Genomic DNA, 26,506 nt, shown 5'->3' with positions numbered 1-26,506 from the left:
GGGCCTGCTCATTACCCACCGTCGTACAGGTGAAGCAAAAGACAAGATATGTGTTGTCATATTCACATATTCAGTTTACAAAAAAAATAATATATATATATATAAATAAATGTATGAAAAAATTTTAATTACATATTTACTTATTTATTTACATGGCCATTTATTTATGTATTTATGTATTTTTGTATTTATTTCTGTGTACATTTATTTATTTATTTATGTGTACATTTATTTCTGTATTTCCTTGTCCTTAAGCTAATGAGGTAAGCTGTCAATCAATGTATGTCACGGTGTCACCTGGGGTTGCTATGAATACCTTAGTAAACAAAAGACTACACACACACAACAGATAGCCAGAGAATTGAGAGTTTTGGCTAGCTAACCTTGCTAAAAAAAGTACAAGTCAAGATGTTTTACTTTTTCGCGTTGAGGCTCTGGATACCAATTTGTACCATTTAGCTGCATGCAGAGTCATAAAGAGAAAGAGTTGCATCAATTGATTGGCTTTAAGTTCATGGTACTTCACTGTAGGCTAGTTAGAACTAGAGCGAGGTAGCATCAGTTTCAAACACAGCAGCATAGTCGTTGAGGAACAGTTGTACTGTATTGTATGATGGAGCTGTACCAAGGTAAGAATGTGTAAGTTCTTGGCCCATTTTCTGGCATCTAGTACATTTAACATTTCAGTATCTTAAAGTGCTGAGATTTTTTGATGCTAGCTAGAAATGTAGAAGCCAGAACGTAGCAAAAACAATGTGCTACGAAGTGAGTGATGACCTGTTTATGTAATGTTAAGTCTAGCTTGCAAATTTAGTTCACTATTTATATTTATTGAGAAACTAATGCCTACAAACAAGTTTGTGTGAGAGGAAAGCTGTAGTTAATTATTAATCCATAAATGTGGTCGCTTATTTGCACCAAAGTCTGGGAGTTGGTACAGTAAGAAATTGGATGATATTATACAGTATCAAGGAACCATCTAAATACAGACAATTCATCAAATGCCCAACCAGAGAACACTCTGGATCACTGCTACACTACAGTCAGTAGAGCCTACCACGCCGTCCCTAGTGCAGCACTGGGCCTCTCTGATCATACCATGGTCCATCTGATTCCTGCATACAGACAGAAATTAAAGCTCTGTAAACCTGTTGTGAGGACATCAAAACAGTGGACCAGTGAGGCTATGGAGGATCTGCGGGTGTGCTTGGACTGTACTGACTGGGATATGTTCACGTCTGCTACCAATAGTCTGGATGAACTCACTGAGGCTGTGAAATCATACATTAGCTTCTGTGAGGACTGCTGTATACCAACACGGACCAGGGTTAGCTTCAACAACGACAAGCCCTGGTTCTCAGCATAGCTCAGAAGGTTGAGGTCAGAGAAGGAGAACGCTTTTAGGAGGGGGATAGAGACAGATTCAAGGAGTCGAAGAACAGGTTTAGCAAGGCGGTGAGAGTGGCTAAACGACTGTACTCTGAGAAACTGAAGCGTCAATTCTCTGCTAACGACTTTGCTTCTGTCTGGAGAGGGCTAAGGCAAATCACCAACTACAAGCCCAGAGCGCCCCACTCCACTAACGACTCCCGCCTGCCAACGACCTGAACAAGTTCTACTGCAGATTTGAAAGACAATTGGACAGTCCTGAACTACCCCTTCCCATCCATGAGGCCTCCCCCTTCCCTCCCTACTGTGACGACTCTCTCCATTCAGGAGGCAGAACCCCCGCAAAGCAGCTGGGCCGGACTCTGTCTCTCCTACCACACTCAAGCACTGCGCTGACCAGGGGTCTATTCCATAAAGGCCGCTCAAAAAAGCTAAACTTAAAGTCCTAAACCAGACTTGAATATGTTTAATTAGTCAAGCGGGGTTCAAGCGGTTCCATAAAGGCCAATTTCAGCTCACGCAGTCCTACTAATTCAAGTCAGATTTACGTAGTCAAGCTAATTGCGCGTGCACCCTATTTTTTAACAGCCCGAGAGGTAAAACATGGATCATACAATCCACCACGGCAAAAGCAATGCACACAGCCACATGACTTCTTCCAGAAAGAACGTCCCCTTTAAATTGTGTACTATAGCAGTGTACTAATTTAAATTGACTTTTTTTTGACATTTTTAAAAATAAATAGCCTACTATTAATTAAAACATTATCCAGTAGCCTAGTGCTAACTTTTTAACATGGGTTTTGTGTCGGGGGAATTGGGGGGCGGATTTAGGTTTGTTTTGCAATTGTAGGCTACTGTTAACAATTATATTGCTGTGATAATTATACTCGGATAATTTAGATTGAGATCAGGCCTATGCATAAACATTTGAAATCACAAACTAACATCCATACATTTAACAGCTATGGTGCATTGCCTATCAAAGCATTGTTCATCATTGTTTAATGCATTAGGCTAAATGTTGTAGGCTATTTACGTTGATTTTCTATCAATGTTGAACTGATGAGAATAAGAAAATAAGATTATAGGTGGTAAATCATCGTCTTCCCGTTGGGTCAGTGTTACAGGGACGTCTGGTTAAGCACCAAGTCACGCTAAGCCTGACAGTTAGTCTGACCCTGACCAGACTAGTTTCGTAGCCTAAGTTGCCATAGTAACCGAGTTCGAACTATGTTGAGCTAGCTTTATGGAACCGAATGAACAAGAAATGAGTCCGACTAACTGACATAAGTCTGGCTTATTCAGTAAACTCGCTTTATGGAACAGGCCTCAGGTCTTGCTATGGCATAATGCTTGGCTGAACGTCCTGCCCTGATCCCGCCCCTATCCCGCCCCCCAATTAGCTTAAGGATGAAGAAATACAGAAATAAATGTACACACAAATAAATACAGACAAAAATACAGACAGAAATAAATTACGTAGAAAATAAAAGACTATAGTAAATTAATTGTAAAATTATTTCTATGTAGGCAATATATTTATTGATATATTTATTTCTGTCTGTATTTATTTATTTATGTGTACATTTATTTTTGTATTTCTTCATCCTTAAGCTAATTAGGGGGCGGGATATTTAATCTTGGCCTACTTATTCCTTTTTATTGAATCTTCAATGACTGACAGCACACAAGGTGATTATGACCATGTTGTCACGCCCCTGGCTGTGACAATGTTTCTGTTTGTCTTTTTCCTGTGTTCTACTCCCTCCTTTTTTGTTTATTCCATGTGTGTGTGCATGGGCGGAGTCTCCGGGGGTAGACAACCATCCTCACCTGTGGCAGATCAGCAATCAACGATCTATGTAGACCCTGCTCACCATTCAGACTCTGCCAGATTGTTAACTCTGCTAGAACAAAGAACATTAAAAACTACCTTTTGAAACTTTTTGCCTCACAAGTCCGTTTTAAGGTCCAAACATTGCTGTACCGTAACACATGTAATGATAGAAATAGGAAACTGTTAAATAATATTTATGCATGTGTAGTGCACAATGATTAAACCTTAAGGACTTGGTTGTGAAGGGCTACAGCACAACCATATGATAGTCAACAGGACTATTCAAATATGTACACGTTATTTTAGTCTGCTATGAAAAGAGTGTAAAGGGTGACACAATAAAGGTAATACTTTTGTCTACACTGCGCTGTCTTGGTCTTGCACCTAGCATCTTGGATTTCATAATGGTTGGGTGTGATGCATGGGGATGTATTGCATGTTCCAAATAGGGAATCGTGATGTAGGCTACAGCTTCCCAGCTGATAGTGAGAGGAGAAAGAGGTGGTTTGCTAAAGTCAACTGGAGCAAACTCAATAACGACCACAATTAAAAGCATAGTAATGACAAAAATACTGTGGTTTAAATATAAGACAGCCCACTCCATCACATTTTCCCTCATCCAGTGGTCCCCCTTCCAGCTCTCTCTCATCCATTGGTCTCCCATCCAGCGCTCCTTCGTCCAGTGGTCTGACATCCACCTTTAAGGCACTGGGCCTCCTTTTCAGCACACATCCACCTCAGTAGCAATGCCAGACTGCAAGGGCCATAAACACACACACACACATAAACTATGGAACGCTGAGTTAGTCAAAATTAAATAAATAAATAAATAGGTAAATAAATACATAAATACATACATAAATAAATATGGCTATGGAATAAATTCTGAAATAAAAAAAGATGGCAATAAATGTATAAATATAGCATTATATAATTAAATTGCTAAATCCATTTACCGACATCAATAAATAAATACATTTATTTATTTCAAAATGACGTTTTTGTAAAGACAACATTTATTTATTTCATGGGACTTTTACACGCCACATTTATTTCCACATGTATTTCCACGCCACATTTATTTCCACACTACATTTATTTCTGTGCTATATTTATTTCAAATCTCACATGCAAACGAGAGGGGCGTGGTTATCGTCAGACCAACGCAGCAGATAGCTATGCTACCTGTATGGGGGTGACAGTGGAATCGCACTGCCGAACGGCATGGCTTGTCAGGATATATTTTTGGGCACAGATAGTAGATTTTGTAGAGGTACTTGGGCGGATAAGTGCTCTACAGAACATAGATATTGAAGTCTTAAATAGTTTGAGACTTATCGAGCACTGTTCGTGTGCAAGATGTACAGGTAGTGGGGGGTGATAAGTGCCAGGTAATGTTAGCTAACACAGCTAGCAACAAAGATGACAATCACTGCCACCACCGCTACATCGCTCTGCTATTATGTGGATAACTAGGTCGATAAGGCACCTGATTATAACGATCTAGCCTCACCATTATGCCATCCATTACCATTTAGTGAGACGAGACCTGAAGTGAAGCCAGACCATTTCAGACATTACCCATACCTTTGGATTTACAGTAGGCTACTGCTTCAAATTGAAGTCAAGTTTCTTAACGCTTTGTTATTTTTTGTTTGTTTGGCAATTTAAAGTTGCAACTAACCAAGACGTGTCAAGACCAAGACCCATTCAACACGGTACACAATAACCAAACCCAGATATTAGGTACAGGTTTATGGAATTATTCAATATTAAATCAAACCACTACCACTGGACTCGTTTTAATGACCATTCAGTGACAAAACGGGTTTGGCTGTTCATATGTGCCAATACAGCACAACACTACTAGCTCTACAGTAGCTAGCTCTAGCTGAAATGGCCACACTGATGTCGTCCTTTTATTATTTTGTCAGCTAGCTAGCCGGATAGCCAGCCACTTGACCTACAGTTGCCGACTTCGAGACCGGTGACAGCCAACATACCACCTAGGAAGACATAGTGTTGGCAGTGATTGTTAGCTTTGCAGACGAGTTCCACGTCACACGAGCGAAAGCCATGTTTATAAAGGTAACTTCAGCGCAACCTCATAGCTATCAAAGATCAAGTCCCCACACGTAGGCTACTAAGTCACCGCCATCACTCCCATACAAAGGCAGAGACGACACAGACATTATGGGCAAAGCTTGTCTACATTGTATGCTTTTCGGCAGTGCGATGCCACTGTCACCCCCATACAGGTGGCATAGCTATCTGCTGCGTTGGTCTGACGATAACCACGCCCCTCTCATTTGCATGTGAGATGTGAAATAAATACAGCACTGAAATAAATGTTGAGTGGAAATAAATGTGGTGTGGAAATACATGTGGAAAAAAATGGGGTGCATAAAAGTCTCAAAAATAAATAAATGTGGCATTAGGAAATAAAAGTCCCATAAATTTAATACATGTTGTCTTTACAAAAACGTCATTTTTAAATAAATAAATGTATTTATTTATTGATGTCGGTAAATGGATTCAGCTATATAATTATATAATGTTATATTTATATATTTATTACCATCTTTTATTTTATTTCAGAGTTTATTTCATAGCCATATTTATTTATGTATGTATTTATCTATTCATTTACCTATTTATTTATTGATTTAATTTTGACTAACTCGGCGTTCCATAATAAACAGACAGTAAGCTGTAATGATAATCACATGATGGACTGAATGTTACAATGGTCTCTAACTCATGATGGACTGAATGTTACAATAGTCTCTAACTCATAGTTTGCTTAGTAAACATTCACTTTATGAATAGATTAACCATGTTGTACTCTGTTTTTTTTAAGGTTCCTTGATACTGTATAATATCCAATTTCTTACTGTACCAACTCCCAGACTTTGGTGCAAATAAGCGACCTCAGTTATGGATTAATAATTAAGTACAGCTTTCCTCTCACACAAACTTGTTTGTAGACATTAATTTCTCAATAAATATAAATAGTGTATAAAATTAGCTAGCTACACTTAACATTACAGTACGTCATCACCCACTTCGTAGCACATTGTTTTTGCTACGTTCTGGCTTCTACATTTCTAGCTAGCATCAAAACATCTTGCCACTTTAAGATACTGAAATGTTAAATGTACTAGATGCCAGAAAATGGGCCAAGAACTTAGCTTACACATTCTTACCTTGGCACAGCTCCATCATACAATACAGTACAACTGTTCCTCAACGACTATGCTGCTGTGTTTGAAACTGATGCTAGCTCGCTCTAGTTCTAAAGAGCCTACAGTACAGTACCATGAACGTAAAGCCAATCAATTGATGCAACTCTTTCTCTTTATGACTCTGCATGCAGCTAAATGGTACAAATTGGTATCCAGAACCTCAACGCGAAAAAGTAAAACATCTTGACTTGTACTTTTTTTAGCAAGGTTAGCTTGCCAAAACTTTCAAATCTCTGATCTGTTGCGTGTGTGCAGTCTTTTGTTTACTAAGGTAGTCATAGCAACCCCATGGAAATTCCATCTTCGCACTCTGATACCAACCAATGGGGTTAAGGTGACACCGTGACATACATTGATTGACAGCTTACCTCATTAGCTTATTAAGGACTAGGAAATACAGAAATAAATGTACACAGAAATAAATACAGAATTAAATGTACACAGAAATAAATAAATACAAAAATAAATAAATACAGAAATAAATGGTCATGTAAATAAATAAATACGTAATTAATATTTGTTCATAGATTTATTTTCATATAATTACATTTTTGTATGTTTAAATGAATGTATTTATACATTTATTTATTTCTTCATTTATTTTTAATTTGGGCAGGTTTAGTCCTCCATACACCTTTAGCTACAATTCTTTTATTACTTATTTACTGTGTTAAACTGAAACGAATCACTCAGTTAACAGTAGATGGCGGTATATGCACCTTAAACAGGATGCAACCCGCCGCCAACCAAATCAAAAGAAGAAGTGTGTGCTCAATCATTTCAGAACGACACCGTGATGTTAAAATGATAACATATCAAGTGTGGATTCACTTCGTTAAAATTAAGTTTATATTTGTGTCATATTGAATGGTCGTTTGTTTTCAGCCATTCGTCTTACTTCTGAATAGCTGATAGTTCAGGTACAGTAACTATCTTTGTTACACTAGCTGAAAATGCTAACTAGCTAGCTCGCTAGCTCTCAAGTGTATCATCCCATGCGTGCTGGATATGTAGCTCTAGCTAGATGTATGAGGTATTGCCACATTGATAAGCAAGGTTTGCTTGCTGCGATACTAGAGTGGGCTGCCAGGTTTATTCTGCGTTGTCTAATCACTCGACCCATGTGATAATTTTTGTTACAGAATGAAGCCCTATACACAGTGATCAAACTACCAGCTGATTGGCCGTAAAAGTTCTGCCACTCTTGTACTTGCATGCAGACAGTGGGATAACAAAGGAGAATGACGTCCATCATCAAGTTAACGGCAGTGTCAGGGGTGCAGGAGGAGTCGGCCCTCTGTTACCTTCTGCAGGTGGACGAGTTCCGCTTCCTCTTGGACTGCGGTTGGGATGAGAGTTTCTCCATGGACATTATTGATGCGATGAAAAGGTATGCATCCACTTGTATTCTTATTTATGTTTATTTGAACCCACAAGTCACTTGGGCCAGGTTTTGCATCCTCCAATGTTATGAAATATGTGTCTTCCTCTATTCTTCAGATATGTACACCAGGTTGATGCTGTGCTCCTGTCCCACCCAGACCCACTGCATCTTGGAGCCCTCCCCTATGCGGTGGGGAAGCTGGGGCTCAACTGTACCATATATGCGACTATTCCTGTCTACAAAATGGGTCAAATGTTCATGTATGACCTTTACCAGGTGTGGAAAATACAGAAGCTTGCATTACATGCATGTTTGCTCTCTGCAATTTTTACCGCTGTAAAAATTACCACAGAAACAGTTATCATTAAATGTTGTTTTGCAGTCTCGCAATAACAGTGAGGATTTCAGTCTATTTACTCTTGATGATGTGGACTCTGCATTTGACAAAATTCAGCAGTTGAAGTACTCACAGATTGTCAATCTGAAAGGTGGGTTAACTAAATTTAAGACAACCTCGCAATGGTAAGGTTGAAATATCTATATAATTGTAGCTATATCTCTCTCCCTCGCCCCCCCCCCCCCCCACACACACACACACACACACACATCCATTCCGACAGGTAAAGGCCATGGTTTGTCCATCACCCCACTGCCTGCTGGTCATATGATTGGAGGCACCATTTGGAAGATTGTAAAGGATGGGGAGGAGGAGATTGTTTACGCTGTAGACTTCAACCACAAGAGAGAAATGTAAGTGTAGAAAGCATTTTTTTTAGGGGCTGAAATATTTACAGTTCTTAAAAGCTGTTCAGTTATCTCATGTCTTTCTCTTGTTTTGCTTTTTTAAATGTATTTCAGCCACCTCAATGGATGTACATTGGAGACTGTAAGCCGTCCTTCTCTACTCATCACAGACTCTTTCAATGCCACATATGTGCAGCCACGTCGCAAACAGAGAGACGAGCAGCTTCTCAGTAAGTTGGGAACATGGGGAGGGAGCAATGGGAATATAACAACCGTCTCATTGTCTTTTCTCAAAAATTATCCTTCAGTTAGAGAAAACTTCCACCTTGATCTGTATAATACACTGCTCAAAAAAATTTAAGGAACAGTTTTTTTTATCAGGGTATGGCATGAATTATATTGCACTTCTCTGATAATGATCTGGTCAGTTAAGTAGCAGAGCGGGTTGTTAATCAGTTTCCGCTTCATTGGTGTTGATGGAATTAACAACAAGTGCACTAGAGGGGCAACAATGAGACAACCCCCAAAGGTTTTGCATATGGAGGCCATTTCAAGTTTCTCCCTCTTGATCTCTTTGACTCATCCAACTCCTCCTCGACCCATCAGCAGGACCGATATCTGCTGCTTTATGCAAGGAGGAACAGGTTGAGCACTGCCCGAGCCCTACAGAATGACCTCCAGCAGGCCACTGATGTGAATGTCTCTGCCCAAACAATCAGAAACAGACTTCATAAGGATGGCCTCAGGGTGCGACGTCCTGTAGTGTGCCCTCAGTGTTTCTTCTAGGATTTTTTTTATCAGTGGGGTCAAGTCTGTCCAAACCCCCCCCCCCCCCCCCCCGGCCGAAACAAGGCGCTAACCCTAACCCTTAATTTCAGAGCAGGTTAATGTCATAGTCTAATAGCTAATGTAATATTACACATATTTCCCCAAAAAAGCAAATCTGTAGCAAATAATGACAATAAACCCACCCAAATTGTATTAATTAAAACTACTTCAGCATAATAATGCACCTAAAATACAAACCTGATTAAGGGCAGCAATCAATATCAAATCAACAGACGGCAATTTAGCTAGCAAGGGAAGAATACAAACAACGAAAATCACCAGTTAACTTGATTAAAATGTGAACTATAGACTTGTACAATAACAGGCTTAAATGAACTGACAACATAAGTTATACAACTTGCGGTTCTCAAGGACGCACACACGCAATCTCAACTGCGGTGTGAAGCGCATGTCCGTGCAACTCTCCGACATACACTCTAACAATCACTGCTGATAGACGGCCTAAAATTTTGTACAGCTGATTTGTGATACCGTGGCGGCAGAAATTTAGCCATAGAAGAAACACTGCACTATATAGTATCATTCCAGGTTCAGAATACCAATGGAGGCTGCGTTGGAAATTGTAAATCAAACTTTTGTCAGCTTTTTGAGTGGAGATTTCATTTGCATTTGTACAGGTGTATTCGTGCACGTCGGGCTGGCCCTGACCGCGGAACGACAGTTTAGTGTCCATAACCACGGGAACATATTTTATCAAGGGGTTGCTGGGGGGGGGCTTAATGTTGCGGGGCGGCAGGGACGTACAGGGAGTAAAAACAGGCCCTGGGCTTTGATCCAGACCGGCCCACCAGAACTGGCCCCCATATACACCACCACAGCTGCCCTGCTAATGTAAGCATATTCAGTGTTCGATGTGATGCAAGTTTGGGAGTTTTGTCCTTAATGCAAGCACGCATAGCGCGCAAGATTTTTGGGGGGGCATTTATTAGAGCGCAAAATAGTTGAGCTTTATGTAAAATAAACATTACTGTTTTTCAATTGGTAAAACCTTGTCTAGTGAAGGTAATTTCTTTGTCTCTCAATTTTTCAGCCCCACCCTACGTTTCTTAGCCTGGTTTTCCATCATTCTTCTCCCGATGGTCAGTCCGCTACTGCGGAGCTGTGCCACGGTGGTGGATTTTTAAGTCATATCAATTAAAATGCTCGTACTGTCAGGGGGTGCTGCTGCACCCCTAGTTCCCGTGGCCATGTTAGTGGCCACTCTGTCCATTCGCGCACCTCACAGTTGCATATTGATCAGACAAGAAGACACGCTTATCAACTCGATTACTATTGATCAAAACAGAACGAGGGTTTGGCTGTAGCCTTCTTGAAACGTACTATTGAGAACATATTCGCTAACATTCAATGCAGCTTTGGCGCGCGCCAACATTTTTTCTATGCAAGAAAAACCCTGGCAGTACCTGTATGATGAAGGAATCGATACAATTGAATGGTCCTCACGATCACCTGACCTAGACCCGATATAACACCTCTGGAGCATTATGTTTCGGTCCATCAGATGCCGCCAGATTGCTCCTCAGAATTTACAGGAGCTCACTGATGGCCTTTGACAGATCTAGGAGGACATCCCACTAGACGCCATCCATTGTCTCATTAGGAGCATGTCACAACGTTGTCAAGCATGCATACAACCAGGGCCAGCCCAAGCCTTTTTGGGGCCTTAAGCAAAATTGATTTGGGGGCCCCTCGGCGTTGCTTATCGTTGCCGATATATATATATATATTTTTAAATATATTTTCACATAATACATTAAACTGTAATTTCATTTGCTCTTGGGGGGCCCCTCTGGTAACCACAGGGGCCCTAAGCAGCCGCTTAGTTTGCTTATGCCTTGGGCCGGCCCTGCATACAACCACGTGGGGGCTACACAAGATATTGAGAAGCATTTTGAGTTGCAGAAATTGAATTTTGGCAAAGTGGACGAGCCTGCCACATCATTTTTTTCCCCTTAGATTTTCGGGGTGTCTGTATTAAGTCCTCTCTAAGCTGAAAACGTATTTCTATCAAAGATGTGGTATCATTTCGTTCCTAAGACATTCAACTGTCAATATGAGTATAGATAACCAACATAATGTTTTTTCACATCAAGATCTGTTGTGTTTTTAAAATGTTCCTTAAATTTTTTGAGCAGTATAGTTTTTTCAATTCATACAGTTCTGTGTAAAAAGATAAGCACATTTTCTCCCTCAGCCAATGTGATGGAGACCCTTCGTGGCGACGGAAATGTGCTCATCGCTGTGGATACGGCAGGGCGCGTGTTGGAGCTGGCTCAACTGTTGGACCAGATCTGGAGAACCAAGGATGCAGGACTGGGTGTATACTCTTTAGCCCTGCTCAATAACGTCAGCTACAATGTGGTGGAGTTCTCCAAGTCACAGGTCTCCGCCATCATTTTCCAATACAGAATTTACATACAGCCCAAATTGTCATTCATTCAACAAATCATCGTTATCCAAACATAACTACATTGTCATTAAACTTACTGGTCAAATGATCTTGTAGATACAATGTATTTAATACTTAATTAGTTTTATACCACATTCCTTGATGGGCATAAACCAATCATAACAATTGTAATGGTTATGTCTCACTGCAGGTAGAGTGGATGAGTGACAAGCTCATGAGGTGCTTTGAAGACAAAAGGAATAACCCCTTCCAGTTCCGCCACCTGTCCCTGTGCCATAGTCTAGCAGACCTTGCTCGTGTCCCCAGCCCAAAGGTAGTGTTATGCAGCCAGCCTGACCTGGAGTCTGGCTTCTCCCGAGAGCTCTTCATCCAGTGGTGCCAGGATGCCAAAAACTCTGTCATTCTGACTTTCCGCACTACACCTGGAACTCTCGCTCGCTATCTCATCGACAACCCCGGGGAGAAGATGCTGGACCTGGAGGTGAGGCCTGGGGCAGAGCTGCCAAAAGGGTTGTCTCTCCAGCGCTGGTTCAGGGTTCATCTTTTTCTTTGTAAAAAGTGTCTCCTAAGCAAATCCTGTGTGTCTATTTTAACCCATGTAAACAGCTTTATGCCATTGAAACATTCACACGATTTATCTTTTTTGTCCTGGTGTCAGATTAGGAAACGAGTGAAATTGGAAGGCAAGGAGCTGGAGGAATACTTGGAGAAGGATAAAATTAAGAAAGAAGCTGCCAAAAAACTGGAACAAGCTAAAGAGTGAGTCACAGTTTTGGTCCAAGCATGTTTGCAATGTTACCCATTGCATACGCTTACAAGTGGTAGTGAAATGTTATTATCTCGTACATTTTCATGTTTGTGTGTTGGTGCAGGGTAGATGTTGATTCTAGTGATGAGAGTGACATGGAGGATGACCTTGAACAGCCTGCCGTGTTGAAGACCAAACACCATGACCTAATGATGAAGGGAGAGGGGGGGCGCAAGGGCAGCTTCTTCAAACAAGCAAAGAAGTCCTACCCTATGTTTCCAACACACGAGGAAAGGATCAAATGGGATGAGTATGGAGAAATTATCAGGTACTATGGTTAACCTGTACTTTTTTTCACCATTCAATATATATAATTCAATACTTTAATTAGGGCTGCACGATTAATCGAATTTTAATCACGATCACGATTTCGGCTTCCCACGATCAAATTCACGTGATCGAGCGATATTTTAAATGCGTCATTCCGTTAATAGAACGCTCCGTATCAAAGTTATCTTATCCAATCTAGCGCTCCGTAAACCAATAGGTACGTTCGACATTGGCTGCGGCTGCATGCAACGACCAGCAAGAGTTGCCGCTTGCAGTCGGGGAGGAGTTATAAACGGCTCTGTAAAGTCGGAACATTTGTCATTTTACGTATTGGGCTATGATAAACTCTTTCTCCAATCTGTAGGCTGCAGCCGGCTACGGCGCTGCATGGAGTCGAGTACATTTAAAAACGCATACATATGTCTGCGTTTGTACCTCCCGTTCACACTAATACGGCATAATCGGACACTGAAAACTGAGCTTTTCGAATACGCTCTCCTAGCCGGAGACATTTGAAAACACCGGGTTTGCGTAATAGGCTAGTGTGGACGGGGTCCACGGAGCTTTTCAGATACTATGACGTTCAGTTGCTATAGCATTGGGGGTAGCTTTAGCTAATGTCAAAATGAACATGGAAGATGAAAGAAATATGCTGCTCCATCTCTATATTTATTTACCAGTTTAGTTAGTGAAGGCTACTTCAGGTACAAGTATTAGCCTATCATTTAATAGATAGCCTATGCGTTACTCCTACGCAGAAGGTGATTTTTGTAGCCTGCTCGGTGTTCCTGAACGATAGGGGGACAAGGCAGAGGAGACGGTTTAAACCAAACAGAGCGGCGATTCTGGGTGAGACCTGGCTGAACAGCTAGCTGGTGGGACAATTTTAAAACACCAAATAGTATTGCCAGAGGAGTATGTAAACAGGGCACCGTGGCGGGAGGGAGGGAAGGTCAGGAGTGGCGTAACCATGACAACGATTGTCATGTACCGTGTTAGTGTGGACGGTAAACATTTGGAAAATTATATGAAAACGCTAGTGTGGACGGAGATCGTTTGTTTTTTATTGATTGTATATTTTGAGTTTTATTTACATCCATTCTGCAGGTACAATACATTGTGACAATCAAATTTGAGTAGGTTAAAATCAACAAATAATCGTGATAATTAATCGTGATCTCAATATTGATCAAAATAATCGTGATTATCATTTTGGCCATAATCGTGCAGCCCTAACTTGAATTGTAAATTGTACTTACCCCCACACCCTGGCCTGGACGGCCATGCACCTTCTCCCAGCCACTGAACATTTGCACTACATATTTTATTACTGTACGTACATATCACTTCCTTTTATATATACATATGTACTTTTACTAGGGCTGTCCCCGATTCTTTGGTTGACCAAGACTCGATTAAAACGTCTGAAAATCGACAAATCTAAATTTGAAATGCTTTTTTTTTTTCCACAAAAGAAAAACGTTCAAACATTTTCCCGATCTGACTCAATGGTTGCTGGACATTGTATATTCAGCCGCTAATAGCCTACTAATAATAAGACTCGTATCACCAGTCCTGTTGTAACCGAATGCCGATGGTATTAGTATCTCTTACAATGTATTACAAATTAAAAATTGTGTTTGTTTACATTACATTACATTTAGTCCTTTAGCAGACACTCTTATCCAGAGCGACTTGCAGTAAGTACAGGGACATTCCCCCGAGGCAAGTAGGGTGAAGTGCCTTGCCCAAGGACACAACGTCATTTGACTCGAACTGGCAACCTCTAGATTACTAGCCCAACTCCCTAACCGCTCAGCCACCTGACATGCAAATCATCAGAGCGCGCTTATCACTGCCTGAAAACTTGCAGCATGCTAACTTGCGTAGAAGCTGAGTGGGGAACGGTGCAACAGAGCAAGATTTTGTTGTCTTGGCCGGAGAAGACAATGTCATTCGATTTTGATGTCTTTCTTATAATAAGCATATTTATTTTTCAACCCAGCACGTTAACATGTTAATAGGGCTAGGCCAACTTACGTTTTTCAGGTGGTAGGCTACATCATATTCAACGTCAAACTTTGAAAAATAAATGCTAAATATAGATGCTAAACTGTTTTTCGTTGTCTTAGTACTTGTATATAATGTAGTGCTGTCAGTTTAACGCGTTATTAACGGCGTTAACGCACACCCAAATTAACGACGTCAATTTTTTATCACACGATTAACGCTCTTTTTGTCCAAGCAAACTTTTTAGTTTTTTTCACATGCTGTTGCAACAACTACTGACGTTCGAAAAACTACAACACCACACCGGATCTAGCTCGACCGGAAACAAAACAACAGGCACGCCACACACACTTGTTTGTCTTGCGAGCCGGCTAAAGAGTAGTAGCAGAGCCCGTCCCCTCGTCAAAGCCAGGCGATTGCAATGTTGTTTTCAATAAAAAAATATTTGCAAGAAGCAATCCGAACCACTTTTCCATGTTGAAAAGAGCATAACAATTTGAAAAAAGAATGGGACCAAAAGAAATCAAGGGACATTTAGAATAGATCAAAATGTGCGATTAATTGTGATTGATTGCGAGTTAAAGATTACAGTAATCCGATTAATCGCGATTAAATATTTTAATCGTTTGACAGCACTAATATAATGACATAATACAATGCGTACATAAATGAACAATTATATAATTTGACTGACACCATAAATAAATAAATTACAAGTTAAACAATAGATTAAATATAGAAATGTTCAATGTATGTGTATTTATTTACATATTTGTACTTTTATTTATTCATTCGTATATACATTTATTTACTTATTCACACAATTATTTATTTATACTTTCATTTATCCATAGTGTAACTTGCTGCAGCAAAACAAATCTGTCAACTTCATCAAGTCAGGGGGCAGGGAAAAGCCTTATATATTTGTTTTTGGCCTTTAAAAGTCTCCATAGGTTTGTGATACCACACAAATATGCATGATACACTGTGTTAATTCAGCACAGACAGGGTTTCAAACATGTCTTGTAGGTCACAATCTTCATAGGCAGAAAGGTGGCTTGAACAAGTCTTGATCAAAAAATACTTTTCTCTGTCTTCATAGAGAAGGCTCTACTTCAGAAGCTTCTCCCATACTTAACTTCCTTGATAGCTTTTAGACACACAGCTCCTCATACTCAGAACGGATTAACCTCCTAGAACAACCTGATCAGATCTATAAAAATGGTTTACTGGCTCCTAAACTGGAGTATTTTTGTAGTTTATAATAATTGTTAAATAAAATACTCAAACTACCAACTTGATCAAAATGACTGTACCTCACACTATTATTAGGCCAGAGGAGTTTCTGGTGCCAGAGCTACAAGCCACAGAGGAGGAGAAAACCAAGCTGGAATCAGGGATGGCCAATGGGGATGAGCCTATGGACCAGGACCTCTCAGTCGTACCAACTAAATGCACCTCCACCACAGAGACTATAGAGATCAAGTACGTAGCCACACTTAATGAATGGTTAGGTTGTACATTTTGTTGCATATTTGAGTTGTCAGATAGTAATGCAGTCTTGTCTAAGTACTCTTTGTCACTGTCCTTCTGTAGAGCAAGAGTGACATACATTGACTACGAGGGACGGTCTGATGGAGACTCAATCAAGAAGATCATCAATCAGATGAAGCCACGGCAGCTGGTGATCGTCCGTGGCCCTCCTGAAGCAAGTCTGGACCTGTCTGAGTCTTGCAAGGCCTTCAGCGGGAAGGATATCAAGGTCTACACACCTAAACTGCAGGAGACAGTGGATGCCACCAGCGAGACACACATCTACCAGGTCAGACCTGCAGAAGCCATGCTGTTTCACTTTTCTATACCACTAGACCATGCATTGCTTATCAATAATAGGGATGGGCATAATTAATCGACAATCGATATTAATCGATCATTTAAGAATTTTGTCGATGACATTATTTGTTCATTGATAAAACTAATGCGTGTTCTGTTGCGTAGTGTGAGTCTTGAAGGAATGCAGTGGATTTCGCTATGTGGCAGCAATTAAACATTTTGCCAAACAAAGCCAATGTTTGGGAAAAAAGTTTTTCCTTGTATTTCAAAAGTAAACATGAAGAAGTCACGGCGAAGTGTAGTGTATGACCATTTTGACTTAAAAATGAATTTTCACTGCCAACACTGCAAAGCTGAGTATAAATACAACTCCTCCACGACTCAAATGATGTACCACTTGAAGAAAGTACATCTGACCCTGGATAGTGGCGGTGCATCCTGCTCTTGGTGTTAGCACGGAGGAGCTGTGATGCACTATGAGCAGAGAAAATTACCCAACGGATCTGCAAGTCCATCGAGATGGATATGCTACCCTTATGTATTGTTGAGGGCGAAGGTTTTTATGAAGCTTTGTTAATTAGCCGGAAAAAAACAAGGGTCAGTTGTGTTTGAGCGGCTTCTAGGTGTCGGCTCCCCTTCTAGGAGTTACAGAAATAGTTGTTGTTCTTGTCATAGCTACAGATCTCAATGCGGAAACACACTGTTTTTTCTATTTTCACTGCATTTTAATATAGCCTATAAATAGTGAATTTTAATATAAAATTGTTAATGATTAATCGAAAATCGTTTGTTAATTCTCCCGACGATAGATTAAGACAATTTAATTGAATGCCCATCCCTAATCAATAAAATGTCAATCCAGAAACAATTTTGTATCCAATACACTTTCATACAATCTAGGGGTGTCACAATACCAAAAATTCAGTAGTCGGTGCTAATACCAGTAAAATTACATGATTCTCAATGCCGATTTCGATACTACGGTAAAAAAGCTTTTTCTAAGATTCCATGTACTTGAACTTGAAACATGAACTTCTTTATTAAAATACTTGAAAATATCAAAATGTCATAACAAGACATAAAAACATGTGCAATGTAGCATAGAACCACATAACAAAGTGCAATTAAGACTCATAGTACAACAACTAGTGTCCCCAGACACATTACAGACATATTTTCAAAAGGTACTCTGCAAAAACAACAACAGTGCAAAACAAAACAGTGGATATAGCAGTGCAGCCATTCAGCTAACAAGATGAACATGTTTTTTTTCTTCTTCACAGCATTGCACAGCTTTTTGTTGGCTAGTTCAAGGTTTTTAGAGAGGAAAACTAACATGGTCAACATGGTCTTTGGATAAATCGATTTAATATTCAAAATGAATAAATCTAGATTAATCACAATTAATTAGGCCAATCGCGGCGAATTTTCAGCTCTGTCACTCGCAAATCGTCTTTTACATTGAGTTGTAGGAGCATCGTAAAAAAAGGATTTGGGGTAATCGTGTTTTGACAAACCAATTGGATATTCATTTGTAACTATTAAACTAGGATATTCAGTAAATTTAGCTAGTTTTGACATGATACTTGGAAGATGCTCTCTTTCTCTCTCCCCTTCTAACCAAGGTATAGGCTAACATTGAAACTACAGCATGAGCTATGTACATAACATAAGCCATTGTAACAAATGTGCCCAACATCCCAAACATCATGTAAGGTGTATTTCAGTATGACAGATTAAAAAACTGAAAACGTTTATTCTTTGGATGTTGTTAATATGAATCAGAACTCACATCAGTTCCGGAAGAGGTGCAGCACTGATGCTGCTAACACTGGCATTGTTGCTAACACTGGCATTCTTGCCTACGGTGCCCCACAACATGGGTGTTGTCTGTGTTTTTTCATTTTAGAACTGGAAGGTTTTGGTAGTATTGGTTCTCGTGACATTCCTACTACAACGATGACAAGTGCCTGGAAAAGGTTGAAGCCCTAAATGTGAGACTTCTATAAACATTAAATACTCTAATGGGGCTTATCGTGTTGTTTATTCCTCTCCAGGTGCGGTTGAAAGACTCGCTGGTGAGCTCTCTACAGTTCTGCCGGGCCAAGGATACGGAGCTGGCGTGGATTGATGGCGTTCTCGACATGCGAGTGGTCAAGGTAGACACAGGTGTGCTACCTGAGGAGGGCACCGTTGAGGAGGCAGAGGATGGCGAGCTGGCTATGGATGTGGCTCCCGATCCTGGCATGGCAGACCAAAGTGCTGTGGTGGCTGCCCAACAACGGGCAATCAAGACCCTGTTTGGGGAGGATGAAAGAGAATCTTCAGAGGAGAGTGATGTCATCCCCACTCTGGAGCCCTTACCCCCCCAAGAGGTAAGGGGGAAGTGAAAGGACGGACGAAATAATGATCCTTATTGAACATGGAGAGAGGTTGTTGACCCCCAAGTTAGTGACAGGCATGAATTGCTCTCAGGACAGGTCAGATAGATAGGATAAATAGAGATGTGAGTTGACGCACTAGAGACAGACAGACCTATTTGTGCTGATTGGAGAATAGCATCATAGAAAATTGAAAGGACAATTAAGTAGCCAATGGTTTACTGGACATACAAAGTGAAAGATGTATTGTACAAGAGAAAGATATGTTGAGAGGAGTCCACGGACATCAGATAATCTGTTGATCAGCTAATCTTGATTGAAGCATGCTGTGTTTTGATTCTGACTGGTCTCACCTAACCTCCAGATTCCAGGGCATCAGTCGGTGTTCATCAACGAACCGCGCCTGTCAGACTTCAAGCAGGTCTTGCTGAGAGAAGGCATTCAGGCTGAGTTTGTAGGAGGTGTTCTGGTGTGCAACAACATGGTGGCCGTCCGCAGGGTGAGTGTCTGTCTTTCGCCCTGGCACAGTCAGTCAGCCCCACTCCCTCTAAAATGAAGGCCACTACCAGGACCTGTATGAGGTTGAAGGAAAATTGACATTTCTGGCTGGATGGGATGTTTGTTTGGATGGCATTGGCAGAAATAGAATGCCAATTCCATACGGCATGTGCAAAGAAACATTCCATCCAGCCTTGTCCATGTGTAGAGATACTTGGTTGGCTTTTCAAATCTGTTGTTGTGGCTCTTCCAAATGTGCCACAAAGCAAGGACTCGGTTGAAATGACGTGTATATGTTGTTAGAGCACATGCTGTTTGGTAAGTTTTGTATTCAGTTTTAATTTGAGGTTGATACTGATGTAGTTTTGTAAATGTCTTCACATACTGTCCTTCTGTTGGAGAAACCGGAAGTGTGTTCTTAGTACTGTATTTTTCCGGAATATAAGTCACATCAGTCAACAAATGTGTCATAAAGAGGAAAACAACATATACAAGTCGCACTGGACTATAATCACATTTATTTAGAAATGTATTTCACAAAATCCAAGACCAAGAACAGACATTTAATCTGGAAAGGCAGTTATTCAACTACACAAAAGCACACAGAACATAGACTGAATAGCTATCCGGTATGTTAACATGACACATTAACAGTTATTCAGCTACACAATAGCATAAAGAACATACCTGGGAGGCTGAAAAGGCTCAATTAACATAACAAGCTAGCGAGTCCAACAAGCAAGTTACCGGTTAACTAGTTCACCAAGCTCCCGATCTCATTCCACATCACTGAATCCATTGAACTTGTTGGTTCATGTCAGTCAGTATGAATTAACATTTATATATATTTTGATATATGTCGCACCTGACTATAAGTTGCAGGACCAGCCAAGCGATGGAAAAAAAAGTGTTACTTATAGTCTGGAAAATAGGGCAAGTGTTGCTTACATGTGACCCCAGGTGACCCTTTATGTATTCCTGCATCCTACAGACGGAAGCGGGACGCATCGGCCTGGAAGGCTGCCTGTGCGATGACTACTATAAGATTCGGGAGCTTCTGTATCAGCAGTATGCTGTGGTTTAGGGGGACAGTAGACACCACTGGTAGAGAGACAGAGCAGCATCGGCTGCCGTTTTTCTACAGAGACATTCCGTTTGGAGGATTTTACCCAGAGGACCACAGTGTACTACTCGGGCTACCTGAAGCCCCTCAGGCATCTCCATCTGTTTCCACATCCAACCACACTGTGGATCCAGCTTGTTTTTTTTTCAATTTACCATGTATTTTTATAGTGAGTTTACCTGCCTGAAGTGAGAGACAGATGCTGTCCCTGAATCACCTCATAGTGTGAGTATGCCTCAAAGCCCAGCTATGCTCCTGTTCAGGCCGGCCCAAACTGACATCACCAGATGACTGTTTATCACTGTTCCTCTGTTCCTTCTGTCATTAAAATGTTCCAAATCATCATTGTCATTTTAATAAATATGTAGCCAGTGAATTGAATCATCCTCACAGAAGTACTGTTCTGGGATGAGAGTGGAGTTTAGTGTGTACTGTACTGTTCTCCAAAAGACCTTGTCGTGTTCCTGGCTTTGCTGTCTTTGTGTGTTAGCACCACTTGGAGACATGTTTCAGCTGCCCACTTAAGTCCAACTGAAACCCTTAATTCAGGGGAATTATTGTGGCAGCGTTTTCGCCCAGTTTGTGAAAACAAATTGCATGAAATGAAATTTGGTTTAGTTGTCTTCTCACAACACTAAAATTCAAATGTATTATTAGTGCAATGACTATGTCCAAACTTTGTTGAAAGGGCATGTAAGATATAATAAGGTGGTTCTGCGATAGAAGAGGTTCTGGCTTTTTCTGCTTTTCTACATTTTTGTTAATGTCCACTGCTAGCCTGGCTGCCAGCCCAACTTAGCCCCGCCCACAAAAACATTTAGTCAGGAAGTTGGGTCTGGAGCAGCCTGAAGTTGTCATACTCATTTTTCTAGTCAGAATATGAGTCTGATAACTCTCCGTTGGGCTGTGACTATGGGGCATGTTGCAACCAAACTCGTAAAACAAATGCCTCTTTGCTCAATTGGATAGACCTACAACCAATTAGAGCAACGTAAAATGTTGTTTGTTGAAAACAAATTCAACCCAAGCATTCTTTGGTGACGTGGTTGATTACGTTACTGTTGATCATCTGTCCATCATCGTATATAGCCCGCCCTGGCAATTTCATTGGTCCGCCCAGCTCCTGGTTTTATATAGTTTGTCCCCAATACGAGCCCCTCCAGACCCAACTTCCCGAATTTTTGTTGTGGGCGGGGCTAAGTTGGGCTTAAAGCCAGGCTAGATCTGGAGTAGCTCGGTTGCAGAAAAACTATACCCGAACAGGAGGTTTTTGGACCAATGAAATTGTCACGGCGGGCTTTATACGATGATGGACAGATGATCAACAGTAACGTAATCAACCACGTCACCAAAGAGTGCTTGGGTTGAATTTGTTTTCAACAAACATTTTACGTTGCTCTAATTGGTTGTAGGTCCATCCAATTGAGCAAAGAGGCATTTGTTTTACGAGTTTGGTTGAAACACGCCCCATAGTCACAGCCCAACGGAGAGTTATCAGACTCATATTCTGACTTGAATTATGAGTATGACAACGTCAGGCTAGTCCACTGCAGCAGTGTTGTCATATTGTCTCGGTCTATTCCATTCACAGTGTTATGTGAATCCTTGGGGTGGGCCCACTTGGCCAGCTGTGGATTGTCTCTCCCATGGCTAGACCCAAAACAAAGTGCCCTCCACACACACAACCATGCGCATTAAGTTATGTAGTCTCCTCCCTGACCGGTAAGATCTTGGCAGGCACAAACTAGTGGGGCCGTGGGTAAACAACTCGCACATGAGGGAGGTGTGGGTATAATGCACATGGATGAAGGGGTTCGGCATGTGTACAGATGACTGGCTGACGCACAGGCAAGCCAGTTTTATAGTTACATAACATACAGTTTTGCACTAGAAACATTAAAATGTTAATGCCCTTTTTAATCCATGGTGCAAACAACAAAACTTTCATGTCTGAAATACTCCAATGAAGCTTTCTTTTTTTCTTTTGGGTGAACTTCAGTAACCCCTTTTTTGACAGGCCGAAAGAGAGAAGAGAGTGGCTCTTCACTGGCAGAGCGTGTGCCAGCCCTGCCCAGTCACCGCTTTTCATTTTGATAATTGACTGAGAACGCCAGAAATGTCCATCAGCTAATCCTCTTAGCTTTCATAATGCTGACTCTGTCACAGAAGCCCCTGTTTTAATGTAACAAGCAGCTAAGCCTGTCTATGCGACTGATTCGCCCCAGGTCTTACTCTGCCCTCTGGAGGAAGGTAAGAGACCTGCACATTGCATCTCCCCACTACCAGTTCCAAACAATGATCAAATTATTAGTTACGCTTACGCGTTGTTGGAAGTTTTCAGACTTCCAACTCTGCGACCACTAAACTAATTTGAAAAAATTGAGCTTCAGAGGTAGGTATTGGACATTTAATCCTCACAGAATGCCTTGTTGGCTCTATAAGCAAACTTCTCAAGTACAATAATGTAGAGGAGTGGTTTTCTAGAAAATAAAATTATTTTTAAATTATATTTCACCAAACCAACCTGGAATTCACAGTTAAGCTTTTGTTCATTGAGCCTTGGAATGTATGACGTTTTTGTGTGGGAACACCCTTATATGCGGGTAGGAGCACAGAAGGGATAAGCCTGTGCATGTGTCTTTCCCTCCATCTCTTTCACACTTTCTCTCTTGTTCTCTCTCTACAATACTGTGTCTAACACAAAACTCATAAAATCTTTCTCTCACTTCCATTTATCTGTTCCCCTCTTTATCCCATCAGTGGACCTGGGTAATCCCCTAGTACCAGCATCTTTCTCTGGTAACAGCCCTCAGCAGGGGACATACCCACCCACTCACAAGACTCACGTAGGAGGGCGCTGGGTTGGACGGCTGGGTGTGCATACCCTCTCTGAATTACACCATTACTGAGGATCACCTCTTATGCAACCTGCTCTTCACACTGGCCCACAATACAGCCATACCTACAAGCTGAAATCCCCAAAGCCACTTGCTGGATATTCACTGCCATGTTTACTTTATAATAAATCAATGTTTTGGTATGTGCATTAATGGATAGATGCTTGGCTGGCAGTGTGACTAAATATCTACCCCAGATCGAGCGATCTTGTTTAACTTCAAGTAACTTGAGGACAGCCAAGCAGCATTTTTGTGCAGAGAAAAAACAATCACAGCAATTAATCCCTTATTATCTGAGTTCTACCTGTATGTGGCAGCAGTAGCCCCATAGCAAATAGCTTTCAGGTCATTTGGCTGTCAGATAATTACCACTGCAGTCAGAAGAATGGGAGCTGTCTGTCTTGCTGCGTCTTCTATTTGGCACAGTAAAAACGATGGTTATCTGACATGTCTATGTACAGTACCTTGAGATCTGCCATTAACCCATTGATTCAATTGCATGTGAATATGTTTTCTCAAATAGTTTATTATGATATAATGACAGTATTCACGAAATGTTGTAAAATTACCAACGATGGAATACATTTAGTAGATTTACTAGAAAATAACAGATTAAATAAACCTAACTTGGCCACTACTTACACATACACAGCCTCTGTGGTGTGAACAACATCAAATGACTTGTCTTGTAACTCTAAGACAACTTTCAAGTGTACAGGCAATTCCGTAATGCACTATAGAGACCCCCTACAAATGGCTGTAAGTGGTACTGTGATCTTATTTGTCTTAAATGAATCCTGCCTTTGCAACTGTAATGTTATCTTACCAGTATGGGCTACACTGCTTTCTGGAATAACCTTTGTGGTTTGCATTAATGATATTCTCTGTTGTGCTTTGCAACAAGGTTACTGTTCCTCGCCTGCCCTTCTTTTATGCTCAGCAAACAGAGGAAGAATAAAGTTATTCATGTGATGCTCTTTACAAACACACAACTCTGTCTCAGTTATACGATCTCTCCCTTAGTCCTCTTTATTCTAGGACCAGAGGGAGTGCTATAGCATGATAATTTTACAGAAGTGCCCCCCCCCCCCCCCCGACCCATGCTCTTGCACTAATCACTTAATTCAACTTCTAAAGCTTTTGTCTAGATAAATGAAGCCATCAAAAAGTGTCTGTCATTGTGCCTGAGAAATTCACTTGATATTTTGAGGACTGTAAAATGCTGAATGGGTAAAACATTCCTACCTTTAAGGAATTTTTGTTTTGAAACTAGAAAATAACATTTTCGTCTTGAGTTCCGGTAAGGTACTGTTATGCACAGGTGATGTATATTGTAATAATTATCATGATATTTATTGTGTGGCATGGGATTGAAGATTATTTCAGTCAGAGCGGATGATGGTTGGCTTAAGAATGCATATATTGAGCCCTCTGCTGCTTCTCTGTGCGCTGTTTACTCTTCACACCCTAGCAAACATAAAAACAAACCTGTGTAACTGCCACAGAATGCTAAACATTGATAATAAATATTGTATTTCTTTATTTCTATCGCTGACTGAGGAGGTTCTGAAGGAGTCAATTCAGCAGGTCCCGGGAGACATTTGTGCATGTTGCTGTACCGTGCGTTTTTGAATGTGTTAACCTAGCCGCTGAAATGAAGGGACACAAAACTGGAGACAACCTTCCCTCCTTCTCCACCAGTCTCCTTCACTCGCTCCAAACAATTAACAAAATATTAGTTACAATGCCAGCAGTGCATTATTGCAAGGTGTCAGACTTCCCCTGTCAGCTTTTCATTTGACCTAGCCCTCCCTCCAACCAGACTGAAACGTGTGCTACTTCTGACTGGCTAGATTGGTAGCTGGTATAGATCTAACCACTGTTATGTATGAGATATTCCATCTCAGCCTACCCAGCTACTGAACATTAACTTAGTCCAAAAGAAAACACTGCACAATATTGTAACCTCCCCACCTCTGCTACTTGCAAATTAATTTCTGTTAGAGATAACTTGTGTCAGACAATGACTGCAAGATGCACAAATAAATGTGAATTGTGAATAATGCACATGAATCATCACAATAATAGCAGATGTGAAACTAACATATGTTGCTAGATTGAACACACCAATTGTTTAGTATGTCACAGTCCATTGTTAAAACCCTTGACACTTGTCATTGCTGTGGAGGGACATGACACATGCTTGACATTTAGTCCCTGAAAGCACATTTAACTGTTTGTGTATTTTGATATCGCTCAGTATTATACCAGTATGCCCAATGAGGTTACTTGTTTTTTGCTCTTACATCAGGGCCATGACCACAACAGTACACACACACACACACACACAACATTATCTCTACAGCACATCAAGTCAGGAGCAATGTACTGGGCCCTGCAGAAGGCAGCAGAGGTAGTGTCTGTGTGTGTGTCTGTTGGAGCTGACAAGGGAGTGAGAGTGTAGTGCAGTGGATAAAACCCTGTAAGCAGGCCCTGGCACTGGGCCCCGACTGCCTGCCTGCTGTGTGGACTCTGGCCTGGAGGGATTAATGACTTGGCATGGGCGTGGGTCACACATGTTGATGTGTATGTGAGTGTGTTTGTGTGTAGGCTCGAAACCCAAGCGGAGGGATGAAGACTAGACCTGCGCCTGATTAAAAATCTCACTAATGACAAATACTTCCTCCACCCTTATAAGCACATTTAGGCCCTGAGAAAACATCAGTGGCGTTTTATCCTCTTGCAGACCACGGAGCCCTTATGTGGTTGATTTGAACTCCATAGAACAAGACTGTAACTTGGGTACAGTATGCGCATGTCTGCGGT

At 41.0% G+C, this 26,506-nt stretch overlaps 1 protein-coding gene, 1 long non-coding RNA gene and 1 pseudogene across 4 annotated transcripts in view; 2 read left to right on the top strand and 1 right to left on the bottom strand.

The window, feature by feature from the left end:
- The window catches only part of cpsf2 (cleavage and polyadenylation specific factor 2), a 29,940-nt gene extending 8,815 nt beyond the window's left edge, over positions 1-21,125 (top strand). Inside the window, exons 1-15 of one of the 3 annotated variants that reach the window (XM_084699900.1) lie at positions 7,208-7,393; positions 7,694-7,863; positions 7,974-8,133; positions 8,240-8,345; positions 8,478-8,607; positions 8,716-8,831; positions 11,645-11,832; positions 12,051-12,341; positions 12,519-12,619; positions 12,733-12,936; positions 16,281-16,433; positions 16,545-16,770; positions 18,839-19,156; positions 19,527-19,661; positions 20,652-21,125. In XM_084699900.1, the coding sequence (XP_084556026.1) occupies positions 7,715-7,863; positions 7,974-8,133; positions 8,240-8,345; positions 8,478-8,607; positions 8,716-8,831; positions 11,645-11,832; positions 12,051-12,341; positions 12,519-12,619; positions 12,733-12,936; positions 16,281-16,433; positions 16,545-16,770; positions 18,839-19,156; positions 19,527-19,661; positions 20,652-20,744 (2,370 nt within the window). In that variant the 5' untranslated portion in view covers positions 7,208-7,393; positions 7,694-7,714 and the 3' untranslated portion in view covers positions 20,745-21,125. Of the gene's footprint in view, positions 1-7,207; positions 7,394-7,615; positions 7,864-7,973; positions 8,134-8,239; positions 8,346-8,477; positions 8,608-8,715; positions 8,832-11,644; positions 11,833-12,050; positions 12,342-12,518; positions 12,620-12,732; positions 12,937-16,280; positions 16,434-16,544; positions 16,771-18,838; positions 19,157-19,526; positions 19,662-20,651 lie in introns of those variants that run through there. The other 2 variants (XM_084699899.1, XM_084699901.1) reach the window with 2 other exon arrangements.
- On the top strand, positions 232-3,485 carry LOC146286440 (uncharacterized; annotated as a pseudogene).
- LOC146286439 (uncharacterized) lies at positions 3,787-6,723 on the bottom strand. Its single transcript, XR_014758495.1, has 2 exons — positions 6,435-6,723; positions 3,787-3,982 (listed from the first exon to the last, which is right to left on the bottom strand). It is a non-coding gene; the product is annotated as an uncharacterized LOC146286439 (long non-coding RNA).
- Positions 21,126-26,506: the final 5,381 nt, after the last annotated feature.

This window comes from Hypomesus nipponensis, chromosome 6, assembly GCF_054491055.1.
Source record: "Hypomesus nipponensis isolate SF chromosome 6, ASM5449105v1, whole genome shotgun sequence".
Taxonomy (NCBI): Eukaryota; Metazoa; Chordata; class Actinopteri; order Osmeriformes; family Osmeridae; genus Hypomesus; species Hypomesus nipponensis.
Note: the sequence above shows the minus strand (reverse complement) of the source record. Positions and strands in the feature narration are given on the sequence as shown.